General features: G+C 37.8%; 2 protein-coding genes across 3 annotated transcripts in view; one reads left to right on the forward strand and one right to left on the reverse strand.

Moving 5' to 3' along the window:
• LOC131431109 (neural-cadherin-like) overlaps nt 1–26,298 on the forward strand; it is a 1,211,689-nt gene that overhangs the window by 252,041 nt on the left and 933,350 nt on the right. For both annotated transcript variants that reach the window (XM_058596616.1, XM_058596615.1), the window contains exon 2: nt 22,291–22,334. The gene's annotated coding sequence lies outside the window, so the exon portion shown is untranslated. The remainder of the gene's footprint in view (nt 1–22,290; nt 22,335–26,298) is intronic.
• Nucleotides 449–1,490, reverse strand: LOC131431112 (uncharacterized). Its single transcript, XM_058596624.1, has 3 exons — nt 1,070–1,490; nt 741–1,018; nt 449–677 (listed from the first exon to the last, which is right to left on the reverse strand). Exons 1-3 carry the CDS (start codon nt 1,415–1,417, stop codon nt 587–589), a joined length of 717 nt encoding a protein of 238 aa, XP_058452607.1. The 5' UTR covers nt 1,418–1,490; the 3' UTR covers nt 449–586.

Here is a 26,298-nt window from a genome sequence, read left to right on the forward strand (position 1 = left end):
CTTCACCACCAGCATCATCCGGTTCTGTTCACGGTCTGGCGGTGCCTGCTGGCTAGGAAACCAACTTGCTAGGAAGCGACAAGTCTTTGGTTCAACACGCGTTTGCAAAGTTTTCGGGCTGCTCTAGGAAAGTTGAGTTTGTTAATTTATCGAAAGTTTGGTGTGCTCTAAGCCAACATAAATTTGCCATCTGTTGTCAGGAGGTAAAATCGGACCGTTCCAGTTGGCCCCAGGGTGAAGAGGTGGCCCAGGGGGGAAAGTGAGGGTGAAACTGTCGAACGATAATAACCCAGACACGAGGGAGTGTCGAGATAAGTTATAATTGATCTGAGATTCCTAATGAAGTCGCTTCTGGGAAATGAGTTGTGCGGGGGCGAATGTTTACTCTGCCCCAGGCGAAGATAAACGTTGGTGCTCTGTGTGTAAGTATAAAATAAAATCGTGGCTGTTCCAAATTTTCAGTGCTCTGAATCAAGATTGTAATTTTAGCTGCGTCTTCGTTTAATGGATTTGAATTGGTATGAAATACAGCTCGTGCACTATTTCTAAACGTAGTTGGTACAGAATATTTCAGTTAGAGAAAATCTTAATCAATTTTCAAGCTCATGAGTTTTACGCTTTTGGATTTAATACCAGGAAAAGAGTATCTTGGGCCCATTTTTGCAAAGTCATCGAACCTAGAAAAAACAATAGTTCGGTAGTTCATTTACGTTAGGCAGCTAGCATACCTCAAAACTCACGTCATTTCGAAGTCCACCTTGAATCCTGCTTTGGATGCTGCGATCTGAGAAGCATGGGCCGTAAAGTTGGTTGAAGTCACCTTGATACCAAACGCCCGGCAAATGGGGACACGGGCCTTAAGCATTTCTGTTGCGATGCCTCGTCCTCGATAACGCCGGTCAATGGCCAATCCATACGCAGTCAGGTACCGCTCAACGCCATATCGTTCACACACTTTGAATTGTTCCGTTGAGTACCTGTTAGTAGTTACAAGAGACAGGATTTTCTCGTTTTTTGACTAGACCCGAAAAGAGCATCATTACCACCACTAGTGCTATGAAATTATTACGTTTATGACTGCGGGCTTTTCAGTTCCCTTGACATACAGCAGATTCACCCCGACAATCTCGTCCGATCCTTCCCGGAAGCATACGATGGTCATCTTTCCGGCGAGGCACCACCACCAGAAAGCTAGCATTTCCGCCTTTGCCACTTCATCTTCAAAAACATTTTTACTTTGGCACAGTGGTTCGTCTGTCAGGAAATGTTCAGACATATGCCTAACCACGTCTTCATAGCGATCCTCGGTTAGATCCTCAACACGATAATTCACTAACCGGTCACTGTCGACGTTTTTCGCCTGGAATGTGTACCAAACGGTAGGAATCGTCGGTTGCTCGGGTCTTACCCAGCTCATTATTACCCAACCAAAAATAGAAGCTCTTCTCGTGACACTCGACCAATCTCTAACGAAGAGTCGTTTAGAATTGATGTGGTTAGTGGCGTATCTTATCACATTTGAAGTACATTTAATAAGATAAGATTAGAGTAGGAGTGCTTTTGTCAAATCTGTACAGTAAGCTTAAAAAGATGCAAACATCAGCTTACTGCACATTTCCTCCTCAATGATTTAGCATGTTTTAGATACAGCGTTCCGTCCCAGAGAACCACAAATCCCACAAGGTGGCACGAATTACATCACTCAAAATGCTTTTCATAATCACCATCGCATCATCATATGACTGAAGCTCATATTTTCCCCATATGATGTTATCGCATAGGACGACGAGCACACACACGCATAATCGTTTGAACGACCTCGCCGTATACATCATTGAACTCGCATTAATTTCATAAATGGTTGGCTGTGCATGATATTCAAAATTTACCTGAATTATATCGCATTGTACGTAAAACACCTTGCACAAGATCATAATTCCTAGCACCCATCCTAGACTTTACTGACTGAATATAAAAATATTTGATCGCATTCTAATACGGAGTGTTTTACTGAAAATTCATGAACACTTGTTTGAAAAATGGTTAAGAGTATTGTAAATTATCAGTATCATACGTAAACAATTGACATGCTAGTGAAACAATACGAACTTCCTTGCAATAAGAAATTCTATAAATCTTCACTTCTACGATATACCTTATGATAAAAAAAGAACCGGAATTTTATTATAAAAAGGTAAAACGCAAAATTTCAATTTTTAATAAATTTCTTTATTATCGCCTTCAAAGTACTCTCCTTCTGCGGCAATACATGCATGCTAACGCTTGATCCAATTTTCCATAGAAGTTTTATAGGCCGTCGAAGGTATGGCCTTTAGTTCACGCAGCGAATTCTCTTTGATGGTCTCTATGGTCTCAAAACGCGTTCCCCGCAATGGCAATTTGAGTCTGGAGAAGGGGAAAAAGTCACACGGGGCCATATCTGGAGAGTACGGTGCTTGGTTGATGATATTGGTTGAATTTTTGACCAAAAACTGCGACACAACCAACGCTGTGTAAGCCGGCGCATTATCGTGTTGTTCAGCTTTTTTGGCACCAGCCGAGAAGCGACGCGTTTCAAACCCAAAACATCAGTTAAAATGTATTCGGCTGATCCATAAGAGATGCCCAACAACACAGCAATCTCTCTAATTGGTACAGAACGATTTTGCAACACGATTTGCTTCGCCGATTCAATGTTTTCTTCAGTAACAGATGTTGTTGGGCGGCCAGGGATCATGATCCAAGCTTGTACGACCACCTTTAAAGCGTTTATACCACTCGTATGCACTCGATTCACCAAAGGCCTTTTCTAACATTTTCAACGTTTCGGAACACTTAAATCCATTTGCAACACAAAATTTGATGCACGCACGTTGTTGTAAATTTTCATCCATTATAAAAATCATCACACGAAAATTTTTCAACTTCTTTGTATATAAGTCAAACAAAAACTAATCGTACGATATGCGTCAAAATTTGACAGAATGTGTACAAAAGTGTTGCCAACGTTGAGAGAATAAAAGTTTACCGATTGAACAAGCGCATGAATTTTAGAATTGAAATTCCGATTCTTTTTGCCTTTCTCATATAGAAAGGTTATGCAATCACTTGAAAAACCGACTAGTGAAAATTGGCCCGGAGGGCCAAGTGTCATATACCATTCGACTCAGTTCTTCGAGCTGAGAAATGTGTGTGTGTTTGTGTGTGTGTGTGTGTCGTGGTCCCATTCGGAATTCCTGAATTTCATTCGGATCCGACTTCCGGTTCCGGAGTTATAGGGTAAAGTGTGTTCAATATTGTACACTGTCACTTAAACCGGCGAAACAAAAACGGTTAAAAAAATTTCTAGACTGGTCTCAGAACTACACAAATCGATATTTATTATCAGTAGGCATCTGAACAAACCGATTCCGGCTATCCTGGGTACCGGTATCCGGTTCCGGAAGTACTGGAAACAGTGGTCATATATACCAAAATGGATCTCACTCACTTTTCTCAGCGTTGGTTCCACCGATTTCCACAAACTTAGATTCAAATGAAAGGTCTCCCGGTCCCATACGGAATTCCTGAATTTCATCCGGATCCGACTTTCGGTTCCAGAGTTATAGGATAAAGTGTGTTCAATATTGTACACCGTCACTTAAACCGGCGAAACAAAAACCGTAAAAAAAATTATAAACTGGACTCTAAACCGTTATTCCCAATCTTGAAGTCAATAGAAAGGTCTTATGGTCCTACCAAAAATTATTGCATATTTTCGGATGCGACAAACATTTAAATCGTAATTAAGAGTGCGTACTAGTAGAGTTTGATTATTTATTTATTTTTTTTTTTTTATTCAATATTATAATACAATTTTAAGGCACACTGCTTAAGCTCTAAGATGCCAAGGGTATTTACTAATCTTAATTACGACTATATTAAAACTAGAATAGTATCATTATGTAATGCCGGTGAATTGGATATTGCATGAGGGTCTCCCATATGGCGTTTGCAAATGTCCATGTTGGCCGCATCCTTCGGTCCGTGTGGGTCCGCGGGAAACACCCCCAGGCTACGAAGGCCCGGCGGGTGGCCCGCATGCTGGTCATCGTCTGGAGCGTAGGACCGTAGGCGGTGATGGTGATGTTACGAAGAGATGAGAAAATAAAAAAGTAAATATTGTGAAAACCGAGGTAAATAGGGGGTATGGAAACAAAATGTCTGAAAACTACAGAGATCTAATTAGTTGCCATCGAGATGGTGAAGAGACATGGAAGGGGGGAACGAAAAGTTAGTGACAAAAAAAGATCTTGTTAGTTCCAATGAAGATGGTGGACAGGGACGGTGATCGAGAGAATCGGGCGGATGTTAGTGTCGAACCTGTAGGTGGAGATTATACTTTCTGAGCGAGGTATAACAGATTACACTTGGATATTAATGTGTTTGAGGTACTGGTATATAAGAAGCATATAAGAGATATCCCGACTAGCCAACACATCTCGGACCGGAACTTCAGGTGGTCTACCTCGGGCCCTTAGGGAGTCCTTTAATAAAGACCTGGCGTCACGATACTCCGTACACGTCCATACGACATGCTCGATGTCCTGATAACCGTCACCACAAGCGCAGAGACCGCTCTCCACGATTCCAATACGCCGGAGATGCGCGTTGAAGGTGTAATGGTTTGACATGAGCCGAGACATTACACGAATGAAGTCACGACTCACGTTCATCCCCCTGAACCAAGGTTTCGTCGATACCCTAGGGATAATGGAATGCAGCCATCGTCCCAGTTCGCCATTGCTCCATGAAGTTTGCCAACTTTCGAGAGTTTTCTGACGAGAGATACTGAAAAATTCATTGAAGCAGATTGGTCTTTCATAAATATCACCTTCTAATGCGCCCACCTTAGCCAATGAGTCTGCCTTTTCATTGCCTGGAATGGAACAATGCGAAGGGACCCAGACTAACGATATTAAAAAAGACCGTTCAGATAAAGTTCTCAAATGTTCCCGTATTTTCCCCAGGAAATATGGGGGATACTTTCCTGGCTTCACTGCGCGGAGAGCTTCTATTGAACTTAGACTGTCCGTGACAATGAAGTAATGGTCTTTGGGCAAGGTTTCAATGATCTCGAGGGTGTACTGAATAGCAGCTAATTCTGCGACGTAGACTGAAGCCGGATCACTGAGTTTGTACGAAGCGGTGATGTTCTGATTGAAGATTCCGAAGCCTGTGGACCTGTTGATATTTGATCCGTCAGTGTAAAACATCTTTTCACAGTTGACTGTTCTAAATTTATTATAAAAAATATTTGGGGCCACTTGAGGGCGCACGTGATCCGGAATTCCACGAATTTCTTCTCTCATGGATGTGTCGAAAAACACAGTAGAATTAGTAGTATCCAAGAAATGAGCACGGTTGGAAACAAACGAAGAAGGATTAATATTCTGAGCCATGTAATCAAAATACAAGGACATAAAACGGGTCTGAGAATTGAGTTCGACAAGCCTTTCGAAGTTTTCAATCACCATCGGATTCAAGATATCGCATCGGATTAGCAATCGATATGAGAGATCCCAGAATCGGTTTTTCAACGGTAAGACGCCCGCGAGCACTTCGAGACTCATCGTATGAGTCGACTGCATGCAACCTAAGGCAATACGCAAACAACGATACTGAATTCTTTCCAGTTTAATGAAATGGGTGTTCGCGGCGGATCGGAAGCAGAAGCATCCATATTCCATTACGGACAATATCGTTGTTTGGTACAGCCTGATCAGGTCTCCTGGGTTTGCACCCCACCAAGTTCCGGTTATTGTGCGAAGAAAATTGATTCTCTGCTGGCATTTTTGTTTCAGATATCTAATGTGACATCCCCAGGTGCCTTTGGAGTCGAACCAGACCCCGAGATATTTAAATGTGAAGGCCTGAGCTATGGTTTCACCCCCTAGTTGAAGCTGTAATTGTGCTGGTTCTCGCTTTCTTGAAAATACGACCAGCTCAGTTTTCTCCGTAGAGAACTCGATACCCATTTGAAGAGCCCATGTCGACAAGTTGTCGAGGGTATCTTGTAATGGTCCTTGGAGATCGGTAGCTTTGGGTCCTATAATGGACACAACGCTGTCGTCGGCAAGTTGTCTTAGCGTGCAAGATGTGTTGATACATTCATCAATGTTGTTTACGTAAAAGTTGTATAAAAGGGGGCTTAAGCATGAGCCCTGAGGAAGACCCATGTAACTGAATCGTATTGTCGACAAATCACCATGTGCAAAATACATGTGTTTCTCGGACAATAGATTATGTAAAAAGGTGTTCAAAACCGGCGAAAGACCATGCTGGTGCAGCTTCTTAGATAGGATATTTATAGAAACTGAATCAAAAGCCCCCTTGATATCTAGAAATACTGATGCCATTTGTTCTTTACGAGCAAATGCCATTTGAATTTCGGTTGAGAGCAACGCAAGACAATCGTTCGTTCCTTTACCCCTGCGGAAGCCGAATTGTGTATCTGAAAGTAAACCATTAGTCTCGACCCAATTGTCTAGACGGAAGAGAATCATTTTTTCGAACAACTTCCGGATACAGGAAAGCATAGCAATCGGCCGATACGAATTGTGATCGGAGGCTGGTTTCCCAGGTTTTTGAATGGCGATAACTCTCACTTGTCTCCAGTCGTGTGGAACAATATTACCCTCGAGGAGCTTGTTAAACAAATTCAGCAAGCGCCTTTTGGCAGAGTCAGGAAGATTTTTCAACAAGTTGAATTTAATTCTGTCTAGCCCCGGGGCCTTATTGTTACACGACAAGAGCGCAAGTGAGAACTCTACCATCGAAAACGGTGTTTCGTTTGTATTCGAAGTCGCGGCGCGGGATATCTTCTGTTCCGGAACAGAATCAGGACATACTTTTTTAGCGAAATCGAATATCCAGCGGTTAGAATATTCCTCGCTTTCGTTCGTTGTGTTTTGGTTGCGCATTCGTCGGGCTGTGTTCCAAAGAGTGCTCATCGATGTTTCTTTTGTTAATCCGTCAACAAACCGTCGCCAGTAACCTAGTTTCTTTGCTTTAACTAAGTTCTTCATTTGCTTATCTAGCGCTGCGTAATTTCTATAATTATCAGGTGTTCCATATTTTCTGAACTTTTTGAATGCTAAAGATCTTTCCGCATTCAGTGATGAGCACTCGTTGTCCCACCACGGGTTGGGAGGACGAATGTTAGTATTCGCGCCGGGTATACGTTTCGTCTGAGCTTGAATCGCAGTGTCGAGAATCAAGCCAGCCATAAACGTATACTCTTCCTCCGGAGGAAGTTCTTGTGTTGTTTCTAGTTTCTCAGATATCGATATTGCGTAGCATTTCCAATCAATATTTCGTGTGAGGTCATACAAAACATTGATTGTTTCCGATGGTCTTAATCCGCTGGCGATTGAAATTACGATAGGCAGATGATCGCTACCGTGGGGATCAGGGACCTAGTAGAGTTTGTATGTCATGTTAGTTGGTGGCCGTACGAACCGACTTTGGTTATACCGTTTCTCGGGTTCCGGTACCGGAAGTGCATATAATAGTGAACCCACTTCGTTTTCTTAAGGATGACCTACGCAATCAAAGCACTGTTTTAATCTGTATGTTATACTAGTTAATGCACAAACAATCTCTTGGTTTCTTTCAAAAATCTAAGAAAATTTTTTGAATAGAATACCACAATATTATACATGAGAAAGGCATCATTACTAGGTGGATTAAAACAGGTTTTTGATCATAAGGTACTGTGAACACATATGTGTGAATGCGAATGATAGTTTACATCACAAAACACAATTTGTTATCTGCGCTGTAACATCTTACATATGCTTAGATATGCGATGTATTCGTCTGAAATCTGGTTTAATAAGAGGTTCAGTTTCAGGTTCGAGACTCGATTCGTAAAAACTCGTCATTATTTTTACTTATTAGGAGGATGTATGGATAGAATCGTATACACACTTGAATAAACTCCTAAAAAAATATACTTATGATAGCATATTTGCAGTATGCCCTGCGATTTAACAGAACGCATAATGCGATCATAGCTTGCGATATAGGTACAAAATGCTTTTCTGGGGTAAATTATTCGTCCGATCTGCAACCCGAGATGAACACGTCGTAGCCCGGGTAGGTGTAAATAGCAAACAAAGATCAAAATAATAACAACTTTTACCATCATATCTTGGCTTGATGTTTCTGTGTTATCACAGCAATACTTGATATTTTCGTTACATTGCATTTAAGGAATCAAGAAATTACACAATATCTGTTTAACATCCAAATTAGTTATAATATCTTATTTCGTTATTGATGAGCTATTCCAATTTCATTAAGTAAATTGATCCAGTAGTTCTATCTTCAAATAAAATACTATTGAATAAACTGCATCAGAATCAAATAAGAGAAATACTTCTGATATTACTCTATTCAGAATACTAGAATATAAAATAATTGAAAAATTCGTCTTCTATAAATATTTTGTTCTTGGTTTCATATTACAATGACAGAATTTTATATTTTGTAGCTATTTTCTCATGCAAGTTTTGTTATGATATATGATATTTTAACTCTTATTTCAAACTAAATAATGTTAATTTCTACCATTGAGATGTTTGGTTTTAATAACAGAATTAGTGCAAATCACTTCTATCAGGGAAGAAACATCATCCAGAACGTAGTGCTAGATTTCAAAATACAGAGGTTCGTTGCACACTGGTACCATTGATAGGCATATAGGGAGAACAACCTTAACCAAAGGCTATGCTATTACTGTGAAAACCGATGATTCATACACCATTCAACCTAGTTCGTCAAGATCGAAAATGTCTCACTGTTTGTTTATGTATGTGAGTATGTAACAAAAAGTTGCACTCGATTTTCTCGGAGAAATCTAGATCGATTTTCACAAAGTCAAAGTCTTGGCATTACATTACTTTGCAGCCGATTATTAGCGTACAGAATCATTGCATGTCTAATACTACGATCCTACTGACACTATGAATCGTTCCAGGTCGGAGCTCGAACATATGACTACTGGTTTGTAAAACCAGCGCCGTATGCATTGAACCGCCAACCCGGGGTTGATTTTCACAAGCTCATACACTAAAACCTCAATTTACGCCACTTTTTTACGATGAACGCGTAAAAAAGGTTTCTGCATAATAACGGAAATCTCAATTTATATACATACACAAAACAATCTAACATGCTTTAGGGAACTAAATATTGCGAAATGTACATTAATGAATTGTTTAGTTTCAAAGAATCTGAATAAGATCGTGGGCATCCAAGAATTATCTGGAAAACAAATATCATTTTATATGACTTTTGAGTACGGTATGTACTCGTAGTACTATTTACAGAAAATTGACATACTGTGAGAAGATCTGTAGAAGAACTTGCTCATTCAAAACTTCCTCGTGAAAGGCCTTACCTACTACTTGTTTAGGCCTCAAGACCTACCAGTGTAATAAAGTGCATTAACGAACTTATCGTTCTCGTAAGTAGTATGTAGCTCTACGACTATGAGCAGCATTGAAAAACTATACATAGACTGCTGAATGCTCGAGTAGATATTACGACCTGTTTTCACTGAAGTTCTAGGACGACTGGAAACCAGGCCTTATGCACGCGCGCTCTTTATTTTGCGCTGAGACAAATAAATTCTCATTCTCATAAGACAACCACGCGCATGCGACGTACTTTTGCCGCTCTCAAGAGAACTCTTTGGCACATTTACGTACCGCACCAGAAACTGATGCACGCTTCGTTGTAAAGTCTCATCGCATTCTGCCAAGAGCGAGGCTCAAGCGCTCTCGTCGCATGAGATAGCGCGGCGCGCTCGCTTCATGCGATCTACGAGTGGTTTGTACGTTTTTTTTTTTTTTTTTTTTTTTTTTTAAATAACTATTTATTGGAATATGAGTTAAAATTAAATTATTAGGATTTAAATTGGGTGTTCAGCCACAAGTGGTGACTTTTCAGCCCTGTTATATATATATATGATTTGGTTATTACCATGAAGACATCATTTGCTTCCGCAATTCTGAGATTTTTGTGTAGGGAAAATTCTAAACCTACTTGTATTGTGTAATGGGGAAAAGGAACTTATATACTAACTTACTAACTAATACAGAGAGCGAATCGATTCAATTGAAGATTGCATCGATTTTTGTCGGAATTTGCTTATAATATTATGTGACATTACATCTAATGGTTCTATATTTGTGAGTCTGTGTAACTCATTTGTACTAAACCAGGGAGGACGCTTCAGAATCATTTTCAGAATTTTATTCTGAATCCTTTGAAGCGTTTTCTTCCTGGTGGAACAACAGCTTGACCAAATTGGTACCGCATAAAGCATGGCTGGTCTGAAAATTTGTTTATAAATTAACAATTTGTTTTTTAGACAGAGCTTAGAATTTCTGTTTATAAGAGGATATAAACATTTAATATATTTATTACACTTTGCCTGGATTCCTTCAATGTGATCCTTGAAAGTGAGTTTTTTGTCATACGTTAAACCTAAGTATTTAGCTTGATCAGACCATGTCAATTCCAAGCCATTCAATTTGAGAATGTGATTATTGTTTGGTTTAAGAAAAGAAGCTCTTGGCTTGTGAGGAAAGATAATTAATTGCGTTTTTGCTGCATTTGGTTTAATTTTCCATTTTGACAGATAATCACTGAAAATATTTAAACTTCTTTGTAGGCGACTGCAGATCACTCTTAGATTTCTACCTGTGGCTAACAGACTTGTGTCGTCACAGAATAGCGATTTCTGACAACCAACGGGTAGATTTGGAAGATCAGAAGTGAAAATATTATACAAGATTGGAGCTACACTCGAACCCTGCGGAACACCGGCTCGTACGGGTAGCAATTCAGATTTACAATTCTGATAGCTAACCTGAAGAGTACGATCAGTTAAATAATTTTGAATCATTTTGATCAAATAAATAGGAAACTGGAAATCAGACATTTTTGCTATTAAACCTTTGTGCCAAACACTGTCGAATGCTTTTTCTATGTCTAGAAGAGCAACTCCAGTGGATAACCCAGAAGATTTATTTGTTTTTATCATGTTCGTAACTCTTACAAGTTGATGAGTAGTTGAATGTTCATGACGAAATCCAAACTGCTCTGGTAAAAAAAATTGAATTCTCATTTATATGAGTCATCATTCTTAACAAGATAATTTTTTCAAAAAGTTTACTGATAGAAGAAAGTAAGCTAATTGGGCGATAACTTGATGTTTCTGCTGGGTTTTTATCAGGTTTTAGGATAGGAATTACTTTAGCGTTTTTCCATCTTTTTGGGAAGTAAGCTAATGAAAAACACTTGTTGAAAATTTTAACCAGGAGTCTCAAGGCAACATCGGGAAGATTTTTAATAAGAATATTAAAAATTCCATCATTACCAGGAGCCTTCATGTTTTTAAGTTTTCTAATAATTGATTTAATTTCATCAAAATTCGTCTCAATAATGTCATCGTGTGATAACACTTGAGTTGAAATATGATCATATTTCAGTGAGACTTCATTTTCAATAGGACTCACAACGTTCAAATTAAAATTGTGGACACTCTCGAACTGCTGAGCAAGTTTTTGAGCTTTTTCGCCATTTGTAAGAAGTATTTGATTTCCTTCCTTGAGAGCAGGAATAGGTTTCTGAGGTTTCTTAAGAACCTTAGAAAGTTTCCAGAAAGGTTTAGAATATGGTTTAATTTGTTCAACTTCTTTAGCGAAATTTTCATTTCGCAAAAGAGTAAATCTATGTTTAATTTCTTTTTGTAAATCCTTAACTATGTTTTTCATAGCAGGATCACGAGAACGTTGATATTGTCGTCGACGAACATTCTTCAACCGAATGAGCAGTTGAAGATTGTCATCGATGATAGGAGAATTTAATTTAGTTTGAGCTTTGGGAACTGAAAGATTTCTAGCTTCGATAATATAATGATTCAAATTATCAATTGCTGTGTCGATATCCGCAGAATTTTCTAAAATAGTTTCATGATCCACATGATTTTCAATGTGAGATCTGTAATCCAACCAATTTGCTCTATGATAGTTGAAAATAGAACTAATTGGATTAATTATAGCTTCGTTGGAAAGTCTGAATGTTACAGGAAGATGATCTGAGTCAAAATCAGCATGAGTAATCGGTTCACTACAAATGTGACTTTGATCTGTTAGAACCAGATCAATTGTAGACGGGTTTTTCACGGAAGAGAAACAAGTAGGATTACTGGGATGAAGAACTGTAAAGTAACCAGCTGAGAGTTGATTATGAAGTATTTTACCATTACTGTTATTTTGCCTACAATTCCACTGGACATGCTTAGCATTTAAGTCCCCTATTACGAAAAATTTCGATCGATATCTTGTAAGTTTTTGCAAATCGCCTTTAAAGAAATTTAATTGTTCGCCGGTGCATTGGAATGGCAAATATGCTCCAGCGATGAAATAAATTCCATGAATGGTTTCAACTTCGATTCCCAAGCTTTCAATAACTTTAGTATTGAAAGAAGGTAAAATTCGATGTTTAATTTGCCGTTGGACAAAAATGGCAACTCCACCACCAATTCCAGTAAACCTGTCAAATCGATGAACCACATAATGTGGATTACTTTTCAATTTTACATTTGGTTTAAGAAAAGTTTCTGTCACAATGGCAATATGAATTTTGTGAACTTTGAGAAAATTATAAAATTCATCTTCACTCGATTTCAAAGATCGAGCATTCCAATTTAAAATATTCAAATAATTATTTAACATCACTGTTAAATTTTAAATTCATTATAATATTATTTGCAAATTTCCATCCGATTTGAAATGCTTCAAAAAGTGATGAAGTCGAATTCATTTGGATGATCATTTGAAAAAGTTGATCTTGTAGGTAGATCATTTTATTTTCAGTTATATCGCCTAAATCGACTTCATTTAAAGAAGCGAATGGCATTGAAGGAATATTTGTAGGTAGACTGCCATTAGAAGAAGATGATTTGGCCGGTCTACCTATTAATAAATTGTTTTCGTTAGAAGAAGAACTGCAAGGCGGTCCTGTGTTTTGATTATTTACATTAGAAGAAATAGGAGATAGATTTCTACCTAATATACCAGCATAAGTGAAATTAGAAGAAGATGATGACGAGGTCGATCTACCTGTCAATAAATTGTTTTCGTTAGAAGACGAATTGGCAGGTGCCTTAGAAGAATTTTCAGGTATGTTCTGTAAATTTAAGGTCGTTGATTTGACTTGTTGTCTAAGCGAACGAGCGTTTAAAATTTTTTCCCTGACAGGACATTTCAAATAATTGGATTTATGATTTCCATTGCAATTTGAACATGAAAATTTATCAGTGGTTTCATTCATTGGACAAGCGTCTTTCGAATGCGATTTACCACAATTCAAACACCGTATATCCATATGACAATTTTTGGTTCCATGACCGAAGCCTTGGCAACGACGACATTGCGTTAAGTTTGCAATACGATTATGCCGTTTATAATGTTCCCAATGAATTTTAATGTGGGAAATGAAACGTACTTTTTCTAAAGTTTTCAAATTGTTTACATCACTTCGATTGAAGTGTATTAGGTAAAGTTCATGGGAAATTCCAGAGCGTGGTTTAGAAGTACCATTCGCTCTTTTTTTCATAAGTATTACTTGGGAAGGGGCAAAACCAAGCAATTCTTTTAGTTCATTTTTAATTTCATCAATACTTTGATCATTTGATAATCCTTTCAAGACAGCCTTGAAGGGTCTGTCTGATTTTATATCATATGAATAAAATTTATGAAGTTTTTCGGACAAATATCGAATAAGACGTTCGTAATCTTCCAATCCATCCACCAAGACTCGACATTCTCCTCTTCGTCCGATTTGAAATGAGACTTTTACTTCCGGGAGAAAAGTAGAAAGCTCAGTACGGAATGCTTTGAAGTCGGAAATCATCACCGTCACTGGTGGCATAGATTGATGTTTCTTCCCAGAACGACAAGCGTCCATTTTGGGAATTTTTGAAGAATTTTCTTCTATGTCGCTACAATCGGATTCAGGAAGAATCTCGTAAATATTGTTAGACGGCATAGGATCAACGGTAGGGAAATCCGTCCGTTGTCTTTTATTTTTACATTCAGATTCTATAAGATCGTGAATGTTATTAGAAAAATGTTGAATAACGGATTGTGATTTATTCCGTATTGAATTATTTTTAGCCTTAGGCTTGTTGCCTTTCCGGTTGGACGCAGGCATTTTTGAAATTAATGAAATTTTAAATTAAATTAACTAGGCTAAATTAGTCTTCGATTAGACTCCTAGCTAGCCTTAAAAAAGGCTGATTAATTTCTTAGTCACTCTAATATCACTCTTTGTATCACTTAGTCACTCTAATATCACTCTTTGTATCACTTAGTCACTTAGTTAGTGATTCAGGTAGCCTTGAAAAAGACTGAAGCCTTGAATCAATGAAACTCTAGGTAGCCAGAAAAAAAAAATTCCAGGAGCCAAGAGCTATACGCGTGCGGTGCGAACGACTGTTCAACACCGACTGAGTGGTTTGTACGTTATTTTCATCCTCTTCATCTCTTCCTTTAGGATAGGACACAAGTCGCACGAACCGCTCTAGGCACGAACAAATAATAATAACAGCAGCTTTTACTGTGGCTCACATAGCACACAAGCTGCGCTCATAAAAAATCTCGTGCGCTGTCTCTTGAGACCAAAGCGCACGAGTCGCGCGCAGAAGAAAATGCGATGCTCTGAAATTTCAAGCAGCACATCCCGTTTCTATGTGCCCGCTACGCGTCTCTTACTTGCTTTTGGTTTGCTCTTTGAGTCGGTGCTCACGCTCACAGGATAAATATGCGACACACACATTTTCGGTGCGCTCTCGCTGTCGCATTTTTGCACGCATGAGCATTCGGAAGGCCTGCTGGAAACCAACCCGGAACAGCTATAAATAGACAAGTAAGCAATGTGTAGCTCTAAAAGTACGAACCACAAACAAAAAAGGCATTAGCTCTTGTAGTTCTTGTTGTGACATAGTGTAGTCCTTAAGGACAGTACTCCAAGTAGTTCTTGGATCTTGGAACATCTCTTAAGCATTTCCATAGTCTCAGAATATACTCAGAAGGTCCTCAGGCCCTAAAGCATCGGACGTAGTAGGATTATTCATGTTATTTACACTAAAATCAAATGAAATTTGAAAAACCCTTTTTTACGCGAAAAATTTAAAACAACGCGATGTTTTTTTTTTTAATTTACGTGAAGTTTAATTTACGCACCCCCGGCTCTGTGCGTAAATTGAGGTTCCAGTGAATTCAATTAGAAGGGCCTTTTGGTCCCATGGTTATAAAAATTTATTCGGATCGAATTTCCGGTTCTAGAGTAACCTGGGTAAAATGAGCCAGACAGAAAAAGATGCACTCGATTTTCTTAGAGATGGCTTAACGGACTTAGATTCAAATGAAATACCTTATATTCTGAAACCGACTTTCGGTTCCGGAGCTACGGGATAAAATGTGCAAAAGAAAAGTGAACTCGATTTTCACACAGACCTCTCAACCATTTTTCAGAAACATAAGTTCAAATTAAAGGCCCTTTAGTCCCATAGAATTCAATCAAATTTCATCCGGATATGACTTCCGATTCCGGAGGTACAGTCTGATTAGTATGCAAAACTAATTTTCAAGCGCGTGTTTTATAGATGACACAGAAAAAATCGAGTTAAATCCTTTCAACTAGCCGTATAACTCTTCAATTGGGCTGGTCTGATTAGTTGACAATCAAATACATTGATTTTGATCACATCGCATTTTTGTTTTCGGCTCCGAAAGTACCGGAAAAAGCGATTGTAAACTCCAAACGGGAAATCACTTCACTTTCTCAGACACAGCTGTACCGAATTACACAAACTTTGCTCCAAATGAAAAGTATTACGTTCCCATAAAATGCTGTAGAATTTTATCCAAAATCCGGCTTCTGATACCACAGGGTGAACTGTTTATGAAATTGCAACCCGTTATTACGAGCTACGCTTAGATTTCTCTCAAAATTGTTACAATTATTTAATTATCCTAGTTGCTGGTCAAACGAACATCCATACCGGTTTCGGAAGTACCGGAAATAGTGGTCGAAAACTCAAAAAACGGGACTCTCTTCATTTCATCACAGACGACTGAATCAATTTTCACAACACATCTTTTGACTTTTAGTTCGGATCCGACTTCCGGTGCCTGAACAACAAGGTGAAGTGTATTTAAAATTTTCGAGTAGATAAATGAGATAAAACCCTTCTTAATCCACCTAGTGGTATGATAATACCTTTCTATTATCGCCTTTGATTCTATTATCGGACTTTTGTATTGTGAGTTTATCAAATAACGTAATAGTAGCTATTACATCACTCTCTATTAAATCACTCGAATCGGAAATGCACTCCATAACCCTTCCAAATCTGATCAATATTGGGTGCTTCCAAATAAGCCTAAATTTATCGAAATTCGTTGAGTTACCTTCGAGAAAATTAAGCCGATGTAAAATATGCGGTTCGTCGATACCATTAAGGGAGCGACTGGGGTAGGGTTTTAACGATGAAAAAATCATCATTTTTGCGATTTTTTTCCAGAATTATCGTTCAACAAAATAAATTCAAATGTTTTGCATGATAAAAAGCATCATTCGAACAACATTGTGCAATTTTTTCATGTGAAAAATATTGAGAAATAAGTCGGTGAAGAGGTATTTTCGAGGACGCTTCCTAAAATCATGATTTGCGGTGTCCACTGTATCTCAGCGCAGAGCAATCAGAAGTGAACAAATGAACGCAGTATAGTTAGAGTAGAAGTTTTTCTAGACCCCAACGTTTCTGTTTGATTTTTAATTTTTTTTTAAATTTTTGGTGGTTGTTCAAAGTGAAAACTTCGATTTTTCACGAAAAAATCCGCCATTTTGTAGCTTCAAAACCTCCTCAAAGTAACAAACAACGAAAAGGAAAACGTTGGAGTCTGGTTTTTTGTATGTAGAAAGTGTTTGCGAAATTTGAAAAAAATTGGTGCAGTAGTTTTTGAATAACGATGGACACGGAATTTCTAAACCTGCTTTCGAGAAAAACGCGTATAAAGATTTTTGTCTATAAATTCAATGTAAGCAATTAATTACTTCAGGGAGCCCGTAGGCTCTAACATTTTCAAAAAATCTTTTTTTTTCTTTTATAAATTGTTATAATGAAACATTTCAAGAATGTTTCGTTAAGTTTTTAAGCCAATCGAAGCAGAAATCTTGGGCCTGTGCGCCGAGCTCTTACATCTTCGCAATATGAGATAAGTAAAGATAAAGGCACGTAACTTGCAGAGTTTTGTTCCGATAGGCTTGAACATTTCACATAATATGTTTTACTATAAGAAAATATAAAGAAAATAGTTAATTATTTTTCTAAAGTGTTAGACCCCACCCGCCCCTTAAATCCATTACATCTCCGAAACCGGAAATGACAGCCGTTTGGTCATCGAACTTGATCCATAATTCAATAGTAACCTTCAAATGAGCTAAAGCTGGTTGAAATCGGTTCAGCCATCTCTAAGAAAATTGAACGGTATACAAATCTTTGAAAAATTCGCGTACATACACACATACAAACATTTTCCGATCTAATTGATTTGAGTCGATTAGTATATAACAATATGGTTCTCCGAGGCTTCCAGTAATTCTATTGAGTGAAAATTCCTGAAGTGGCCCTTCATTTTTCGTGACCTAGCTGAATTCTATGTAACTGTTTTTATTTTATAGTTCTACTAGTATCCATCCATTTGACCAAAAGACTTACATAACTAATATTAAAAACCTGTTTTAATCCACTTAGTGGTGTAATGATGCCTTTCTCATATCAATCAAAATATCATATATAATACTGTGGTATTCTTCAAAATTATTTTGCTTCGATTCTTAAAAGAATAATCGAAATAGATTTGTTTGACCGTCTACTGATAAAAACTATCAATTGGAAAAGATTTGAGGTCCATTTAGAAAACTTTTTACGGTTTTTCGCTCTTTTCAGTGATGGTATAAAATTTTTAACACACTTTACCCTATATTTCCGGATCCGGAAGTCGGATCCTGATGAAATTCAGGAATTACGCATGGGACCACAGGACCTTTCATTTAAATCTAAGTTTGTGAAAATCGGTCGCGCCATCTATGAGAAAAGTTTCATTTTCATTTTTTTGCACATTTTACCCCATAAAGTTAGGGCAAAAACGTTACATACACAAATACGCACATACACATACACACAAACACACACACAGACATTTTGCGTACTCGACGAACTGAGTCGAATGGTATATGACACTCGGCCCTCCGGGCCTCGGTTCAAACGTCGGTTTTCACAGTGATTGCATAACCTTTCTAATAACTAAGACAAAAAAAAATTTCTTCGATTCTTAAAAGAATAACCGAAATCGGTTTGTTTGACCGTCTACTGATAAAAACCATCAAATTGGAGAAGATTTGAGGTCGATTTAGAAATTTTTTTAAGGTTTTCAGTGATGATTAAGATTTTCAGTGATGGTGTACAATTTTTAACACACTTTACCCTATATTTCCGGATCCGGAAGTCGGATCCGCATGAAATTCAGGAATAACGCATGGGACCACAGGACCTTTCATTTGAACCTAAGTTTGTGAAAATCGGTCGCGCCATCTATGAGAAAAGTTAAAACACATATTTTCTTTTTTTTTTGCATATTTTACCCCATAACTCTCGAACCGGAAGTCGGATCGAAATAATATTCAGGAATTTTGTATGGGACCCCAAGACCTTTCATTTGAATCTAAGTTTGTGAAAATCGCTTCAGCCATCTCCGAGAAAAGTTAGTGCAAAAAAACGTTACATACACACATACGCACATACACACACACACACATACACACACACACACACACACATACACACACACACACATACACACACAGACATTTTGCGTACTCGACGAACTGAGTCGAATGGTATATGACACTCGGCCTTCCGGGCCTCGGTTCAAAAGTCGGTTTTCACAGTGATTGCATAACCTTTCTATATGAGAAAGGCAAAAAGTTAGCAAACTCAGCTCATCTTTTCCTCCTTTCAAATTTCGGTTGATCAATTTAGTGAACCGTTCTCCAGAACTCTATTGACTTATCGGCATACTCTTTAGCAAACTCAAGCCATTTTGGATTCGGTTGTCTTACTGACAAATTCTCGCTTTTTGCGACTTTGTTATTGAAGCACTGCACTGTGGGGTAAAAACATAAAAAAACGCGACTAGTCAATAATTTCATAAAAACCTAAGAAAATATTTTCAAACTTGGTGTTTCTTATGCAAAAATTACCGTAGAATCGATTGGTTATAGTTAGAAGATCCGCAAAATTCTCTATCATACCCGGTTTGCTCTAATTTCTCTTTTTTCTGACTTTACTTCGAAGACTCACTGTGAAACTCTGCAAAAATGAATTCGACTAATCGGAAGCTACTCCTGACATGTTCATAAGTTCGATAAATGGATTGTTTTTAACAAAAGTGACCGCAAATAACTGTTTTTTGGTTTACCCCAAATCATTTTCTTGTATGAATTTACAGAAAAAAACAGTTCTACTGATTGTTGTTTGGACCAATTATGGTTGAACAAGGCAGCTCTATGTTTCGCATATAACCTCAAAAAATTATTAACAGATAGTTCCCATGATTGCATGCTTCGTGCTACATCGTTTTAACCCAAATTTCCCTGAAATATAATTTTATGTTGAGTTCAGATTTACAATCCCGAAGCAGATCTAATATGACCTATCAATATAGGTCCATATTAAGTAGGAAACTTCAGTGATCCAAGTACACATAATAGAATGACAGTACTAGCCCGTTTAACCCTCTTCACCCCAATTTATGCCATAAGTTGTATATCTGGGAGAACTTTATTTGGCATACCAAAAGCAGGTTTATTGCGGTTGATGAAAATCGATTGATTTTACGAAGATAAACCTAAAAGTAAAATAACAAATAGATTCATTGAACGCACAAATCATGTTATACCGTTTTACCCCATTTTTTATTGTGCTTCTGATAAATATTAATCTACAATCTGGAAGAAGATCCAATACGAACTAACTAATATTGGTCCATATTACGTAAAACATTTCAGTGATTCAAATACACATAATGGTAATGACAGTACTAGCCCGTTTATCCAACTTTACCTCAATTTTTACTCTCTAATATTCAATGAAAATAAGAACCATAGCTACCATATATCTGCTGCCGGTCAGAGAGACAGCATAGCGATTTTGCTTTATTCTTAGTCACATTCGAACCATTTTCCAAACGTGGAACTGAATCTTGAGTCTCGGTTAAAAGATAACTTGGGGTAAAACGGTACAACGTGCAGGCATCGAATCTATTTGTTATCTTATTTTCAGGCCTTTCTTCGTAATATCAATCGATTTTCATCAACCGCAATCAGCCTACTTTCGGTATGCGAAAGAAAGTTTAACCAGAAATACGACTTTTAGGAGTTAGGATAAAACGGGTTAAACAGGCTAGTACTGTCATTGCCATAGTGTTTAATTCGATTACAAATGTTTTGTACGCAATATGAATCAATATTGATAGATCGTATTGGATCTGCTTTTGGATTGTAGATCTTATATCAACTGAATATTATAACTAGAAAAGAAATGGGGTAAAACGGTACAGCGAGTTTACTGTTGTCATTAATACTATATGCAATCGATTTGTTAGACTTTTTACATAAAAAAAACACTCTGTTCGCTCTTCTGCAAGTACTTCTTTTATGTTATATAGGTAAGATTGAATACGATACAGTATAAAAAGAGAACTTGGGGTAAAATGAACATGATAGCGTCGCGTGCGGTCCTTCTAAATACGTGGAATCTGTATCATGTCTCCAAAAAAATCGTCGCGTTTTTTGTCGATTCTTCCTCACCTGATAGCTGAAGAGGTTTGTTGGATTTCACGTTACCTTCTGTTTCTTCCTTCGGTCCATTTTGGTTCTCAGAGTGAAGATTAAGTTAAAGATTTCTCTGATTCTGTACACTAAGAATCGGCTGCGAAGTCTGTTGAAACAGAAAAGCCAAATTCCACAAAAGGAATGTAATGCCAAGACTTTGCTTTGCCCAATCGTAGTGATATTCAAAATTCAAGTCATACACTAATTTCCTTGTGCCACAGAGGACTACGAAACATGCTCAAGGACTTTAAACTGCTTCCATATGTGGCATTTTATATCGCAATGCGAAAGAATGCCGTTGCAGTAAATTTCCGGACAATGAAGGTATCCAAATTCCTAAAAAAAGTATTTTATTTGGCAGGCCATGTGTAGTTGTGGTTGAAAATCTAAAAGTTTCGTTTCTACCAGCACTATCAATAAGGATGTGTACGAGAGAATGTCTACGAAAGTATTTGCCACCATTTATCAGAAACCACGATTCTTCAACCCTTCCCTTGCCACTATGCGAACCTGGAACTAAAGATCAAATTCGTGCCAACAGCAACCAAACTGTCCAGAACATCGCCAATAATGGAAGTACTGGTCTCTAGATAACAAAAAATTCCTGAGAACGGAACCTAATGACGGGTGTACCACAGAAAGTTGGAAAATTTTACAGAAAGAAGGATTGATATTTTAATCGACATTAGAGATGGTCGGGTTTCAGGTATTTGTACACGAAACCCGATCACATATAACTCTATTTTCTGAAATAAACTACCGATTTTGTTTTGCGGCTATTATTATGGTGTCCAAAATTTAAGCTATTAAAACCTATTTTAAGGCTTCTCTAAAATTGTTTTTCGAAAATTTTTCAATATGTTGCTTACGAATTTGCGCCAGATTTCATTTAATATTAGCGTTTTTGAAGCGTGTATGACGAATGGGTATCTCAAATCGATGTTTTTTACAAAGTATTATGAAATCAACTCAATCAATTACTGGTTGATTATAATTTATTTTTTCCTCAATTGAGCTCGTACCCGAAAGCCGGATTGATTTGTTCCCATCTAATAGACGAATAACCATGAGGATAAGTCCATACCAAAGTTGCCTAGAAAGTAGAATCAGCCAACTGTGTGTATGAGTAATGAATAGTTTTGCCGAAAATAAAATTCATTTCCATTTGCATTTTTCATATTCAATGACCATCATAAATAAATGATAAATGTTAGAATTTCATCCATTCCATTCAATTTGCTACAATTTCAATTTTTAATCCTTTTCTTCCAGATACCCTGTGCTCTCAAACCAACTGCTCATCCCGAAGCGCTACGGTGGGTACACAAGTCGAAAATCACAGTATAAACTTTCACGATAAAATTTTCATTCCTCGATCTCTTTCGAAACGAGAATCTCGGCTATGTTCGGCAGGGGGAGAAGGCGGGAGACAATCCGCAGGAACAAACCGAAAATCGAGCATATTTCTTCATTTTACCGCAATTTGTTTACGCTAAGCGAAATTCATGTTTCTTATTATTGAAATCTTTCTCCCGGGACCATCGGCAAAAAAGCATAGCGGCATTTGCGGTGGAACTAGCATCGACAGCAAAAGCCAACAGCGACCGCAGACCGCCGAAATCTCGGCCCATTACCTCCCAACGAAGCGTATTTTACGTTTCTTTCGCTCACTTTCTAATGGAAGTGTACGTGGGTCACAGAACAGCCACAACTCGCAAGGAGAGCCAGCATTTGCCAGAAAGTAGAAAGTTAAGGAAAACGTTCCCTGCTCGTTCGGGTACCGAGGACCACCACCGCACCGAATGCCATGGAAGGACTCTTCTGCGTCCGTTCGTCAGTTATAAATCGTTTCAATTTTGCAAATGCGTTCCCGTCGCACCCCCGGTTGACAGAGTTGGGATGGTGATTTGAGTTCGTAAATGTGAATGCTCAAAAAGTGCGGTTTCTACCGGTACTGGCCCGGATGGTCCAATTGCACTCTGTCGTTGGGTGGAAAATGGGAAAGTTTGTCGAATTGGATTGCGCAAAGTTGAGGCAATAACGAAATTGACAATATTTGCCAAAATAGGTGATTTACGCAGATGTTTTCGGATTTACGGGAATTGTTTAGGGCTTCTCTTGAGGACTCTTAGGTTGATTTATATTGTGGGTTTAGATTCAGTGTTAGTGCGAAGTTGTTTTGTGTTTTATTTTTCCTGCATGTTATTTTATTTTGGCAAAACAACTAGCATTTGATAGGAAAAAATAATTTCATATACGACCGGTAGTGTGCTGGTGTCCAGCTGGTATTACCCGACTCATAACAAGAAACGAATACTGAACAGAAATGTTGAAGAGCTGTCTACAGAATTTGGGTCATATGAGCTTTCCGTGGCTCGCATCCCACCGATAGACTGGGTGTGCGGGACTTTCGTTAAGGGAAGGAGGAAAGGATGGAAATGTTAAATATAAAATATATCGTATCCCCCACCGCGGAAGTTGTACCCAGTATAGCAAACCAGAGGTTGGGAATATGACTTTTAGATCCGCCGTTGAATGAACAAAATAAAAAAAAAGAAGGTTCTTGGTTCCTCCCGGAAAAGATGGGCTTGAAATTTATGGCGAGCAATTTTCTGCAGAACGACCAGTACTGAGTGTGAAAAATGATTAGGTATTTAATGTTGTTTCTTTCTTCCGTGCGCTGTCGGTTGGCTAGTTGGGTGCCAAATTTCTACGAACGCGAGCACTGTCTGATTGTTGTGCATTCATGTTGGAACATACATTACAAGCAAAATAAACCCTTTACTTCGAGTGATTTACTAGCGCATTTTTTGTACTGCCTTGAATTTTCTGGCATAAATTATAGCGAATGAAAACAAAGTATTCAATGAAGAGGTTTTTTGAGGTGTTGCTTTGTACTTATTTGTAATAATTTATACCGGGCCATTTCTATAGCAAGAACCGACTAAGCATATTAAAAATTTTAAAAACTACACAATCCCAACATTTCGAGCTTTGAACATAGACATAAAATGATATCTGAGAAGTTTACGACTTTCAGATTATTTCTAAAAATCTATGCATTGATGCATTAATCAGGCTGACAGTTTTTGCTGAGCACTTTCACTGAAAACCATGATTTTTAACTCAAATTTTTTAGAAGCAAAGTTCTAGAATGTGCTAAGGAAAATGTTGTTTCGGATTTGAACGATTGTTTTTCGCAAATTTTCGTATTTTAGCAATTTCCTGCACCTATCCTTCCCTCACGGTTTGTTTCGCGTTGGCAGCGATGAAAATTTGAAACTAAAATAAACTAAAGCCCATCAAATTAGTTGGGTGGATGATGAAAATTGTCACTAAAAATATCATTTCCTTTATCCACAGAAAGTGCTATCACCGTTATCGCTTGTCACTAGGGTTCCAAGATATAGGATTTCATTGACGACCTCGTATGAAACTAAATATATATTTCTGCAAAAAATCGGAAGTTCATCGTCCTGCTTCAATTTATCTAGAGATTACAATAAAATGAGATTCAAAACAGCGCCTTGCTCTCGATAGCACTCGTATGATGAAAACGACTATGTGGTATGATTTCTTATCTATACGATAACTAAAAAGAAAAACTCTCACTGTTTCTTATTTCTTTTTTCTTTTTTGCGATATTCACCTAACCACTTAGTCGTTAAAAAGAAAAAGTTAAAAAAAATTAACCATACTGCTTCTAGCTCTGTATGATATGAAAAAGTGCATACAAAAATATTCGCCTCTTTTCAAAGTCAGTTTAGAGTCGAATTGGTCTTTCCATCCGCGATAAATAAATGGTCGATAATTAAATGGATTGTTGGACTATGATTTAACACATGGATCAATAAGTCCCGAGACTAAAGCAGAGATCGCGCTCGTAGTGAACCAGTAACCACGTCTTTCTAGAGTACTAACCTTTGCTTGAAACGGGTCAAAATTTTAAGTCGATCCGACCAGAAACAGCTGAGTTATCGAGGTTGGAGTAAAGTCGTTTTGTAGTTTGTTAAAAAAAATGGAAAAAACCGAGTTTCGTGTTTTGATAAAACATTGTTTTTTAATGGGTAAAAACACCGTGCAAGCGAAACAATGGATTGAAAAATGTTATCCGGACTCTTGTCCATCAAAAGTAACGATTTGTCGGTGGTTCGCCAAGTTTAAACGTGGTGGTACCGACACAAATGACGCGGAACGCTCGGGTAGACCTGTGGAAGCCGTTACACCGGAAAATGTGAGTGAAGTGACAAAAATTATAATGAAAGATCGTAAAGTGAAGCTCCGTGAGATTGCTGAGATGACACAGATATCATATGGAAGTGTATTTACTATCCTTCATGAAAAATTGAGCATGAAAAAGTTTTTTTCCAAGTGGGTGCCGCGATTGCTTTCGATGGAACAAAAACACCCTGCCACAAGTCGTTGAAAACAATGGCGAAATTGAACGAATTGGGCTTTAATCTGCTTCCCCACCCCCGTACTCGCCAGATTTAGCCCCCAGTGACTACTGGCTCTTTACTGATCTTAAAAAAATGCTCCAGGGAAAAAGATTTGGCTCAAATGAGGAGGTCATCGCTGAAACTGAAGCTTATTTTGAAGCGAAGGATAATTTTTTTTATAAACATGGTATTGAAAAATTGGAAGAACGTTGGAACCATTGTATCACCCTAAAAGGTGATTATGTTGATGAATAAAAAAAAATTTTGCAAAAAAAATGTTGTTTCCATTGTTAGTCTCGGGACTTATTGATCCATGTGTTAGCTACCGATATTGTTATAGGGTAACGGCTCCCTTTTTCTTCTGAGCTTCTATTTCCATCTCATTCATCCATCTCATTACTTTCAACGTACCTGAACCGAACTGTGAAATATTTTAAAACGTTTATTCAAGTTTGTGTCACACTTTTCCATTGAAAAAATTGTTTTAAAACCTTCAGAGATCGTATTATTCCATTTAAAATAAACTCACTTCATCATTTAGGACATACTTCCATCTCAAGTTTTACAGTTCATCATGTTCCTGAATACTTACTAATCGATTCATTCCAAAACATGATCACTATATCATCAAATTAAACCACTATTGAATGTTGGATGACTTCATAGTGAGTAATGTTCACTTTCCACTTGTTGAATCAACGATTGAAGACTTTTAAAGTTACCCGATAAGCAATAAAAGTCTTAAAACATACGAGATAAAAATTTGCACTAAATTCACTTGATTGTAGTTTGTTTCATCGCATTTCGTATCGCAAGGTTGCCAAGTTTTCTCATAATGTTA

Source organism: Malaya genurostris, chromosome 2 (genome assembly GCF_030247185.1).
Source record: "Malaya genurostris strain Urasoe2022 chromosome 2, Malgen_1.1, whole genome shotgun sequence".
In the NCBI taxonomy this organism is placed as follows: Eukaryota; Metazoa; Arthropoda; class Insecta; order Diptera; family Culicidae; genus Malaya; species Malaya genurostris.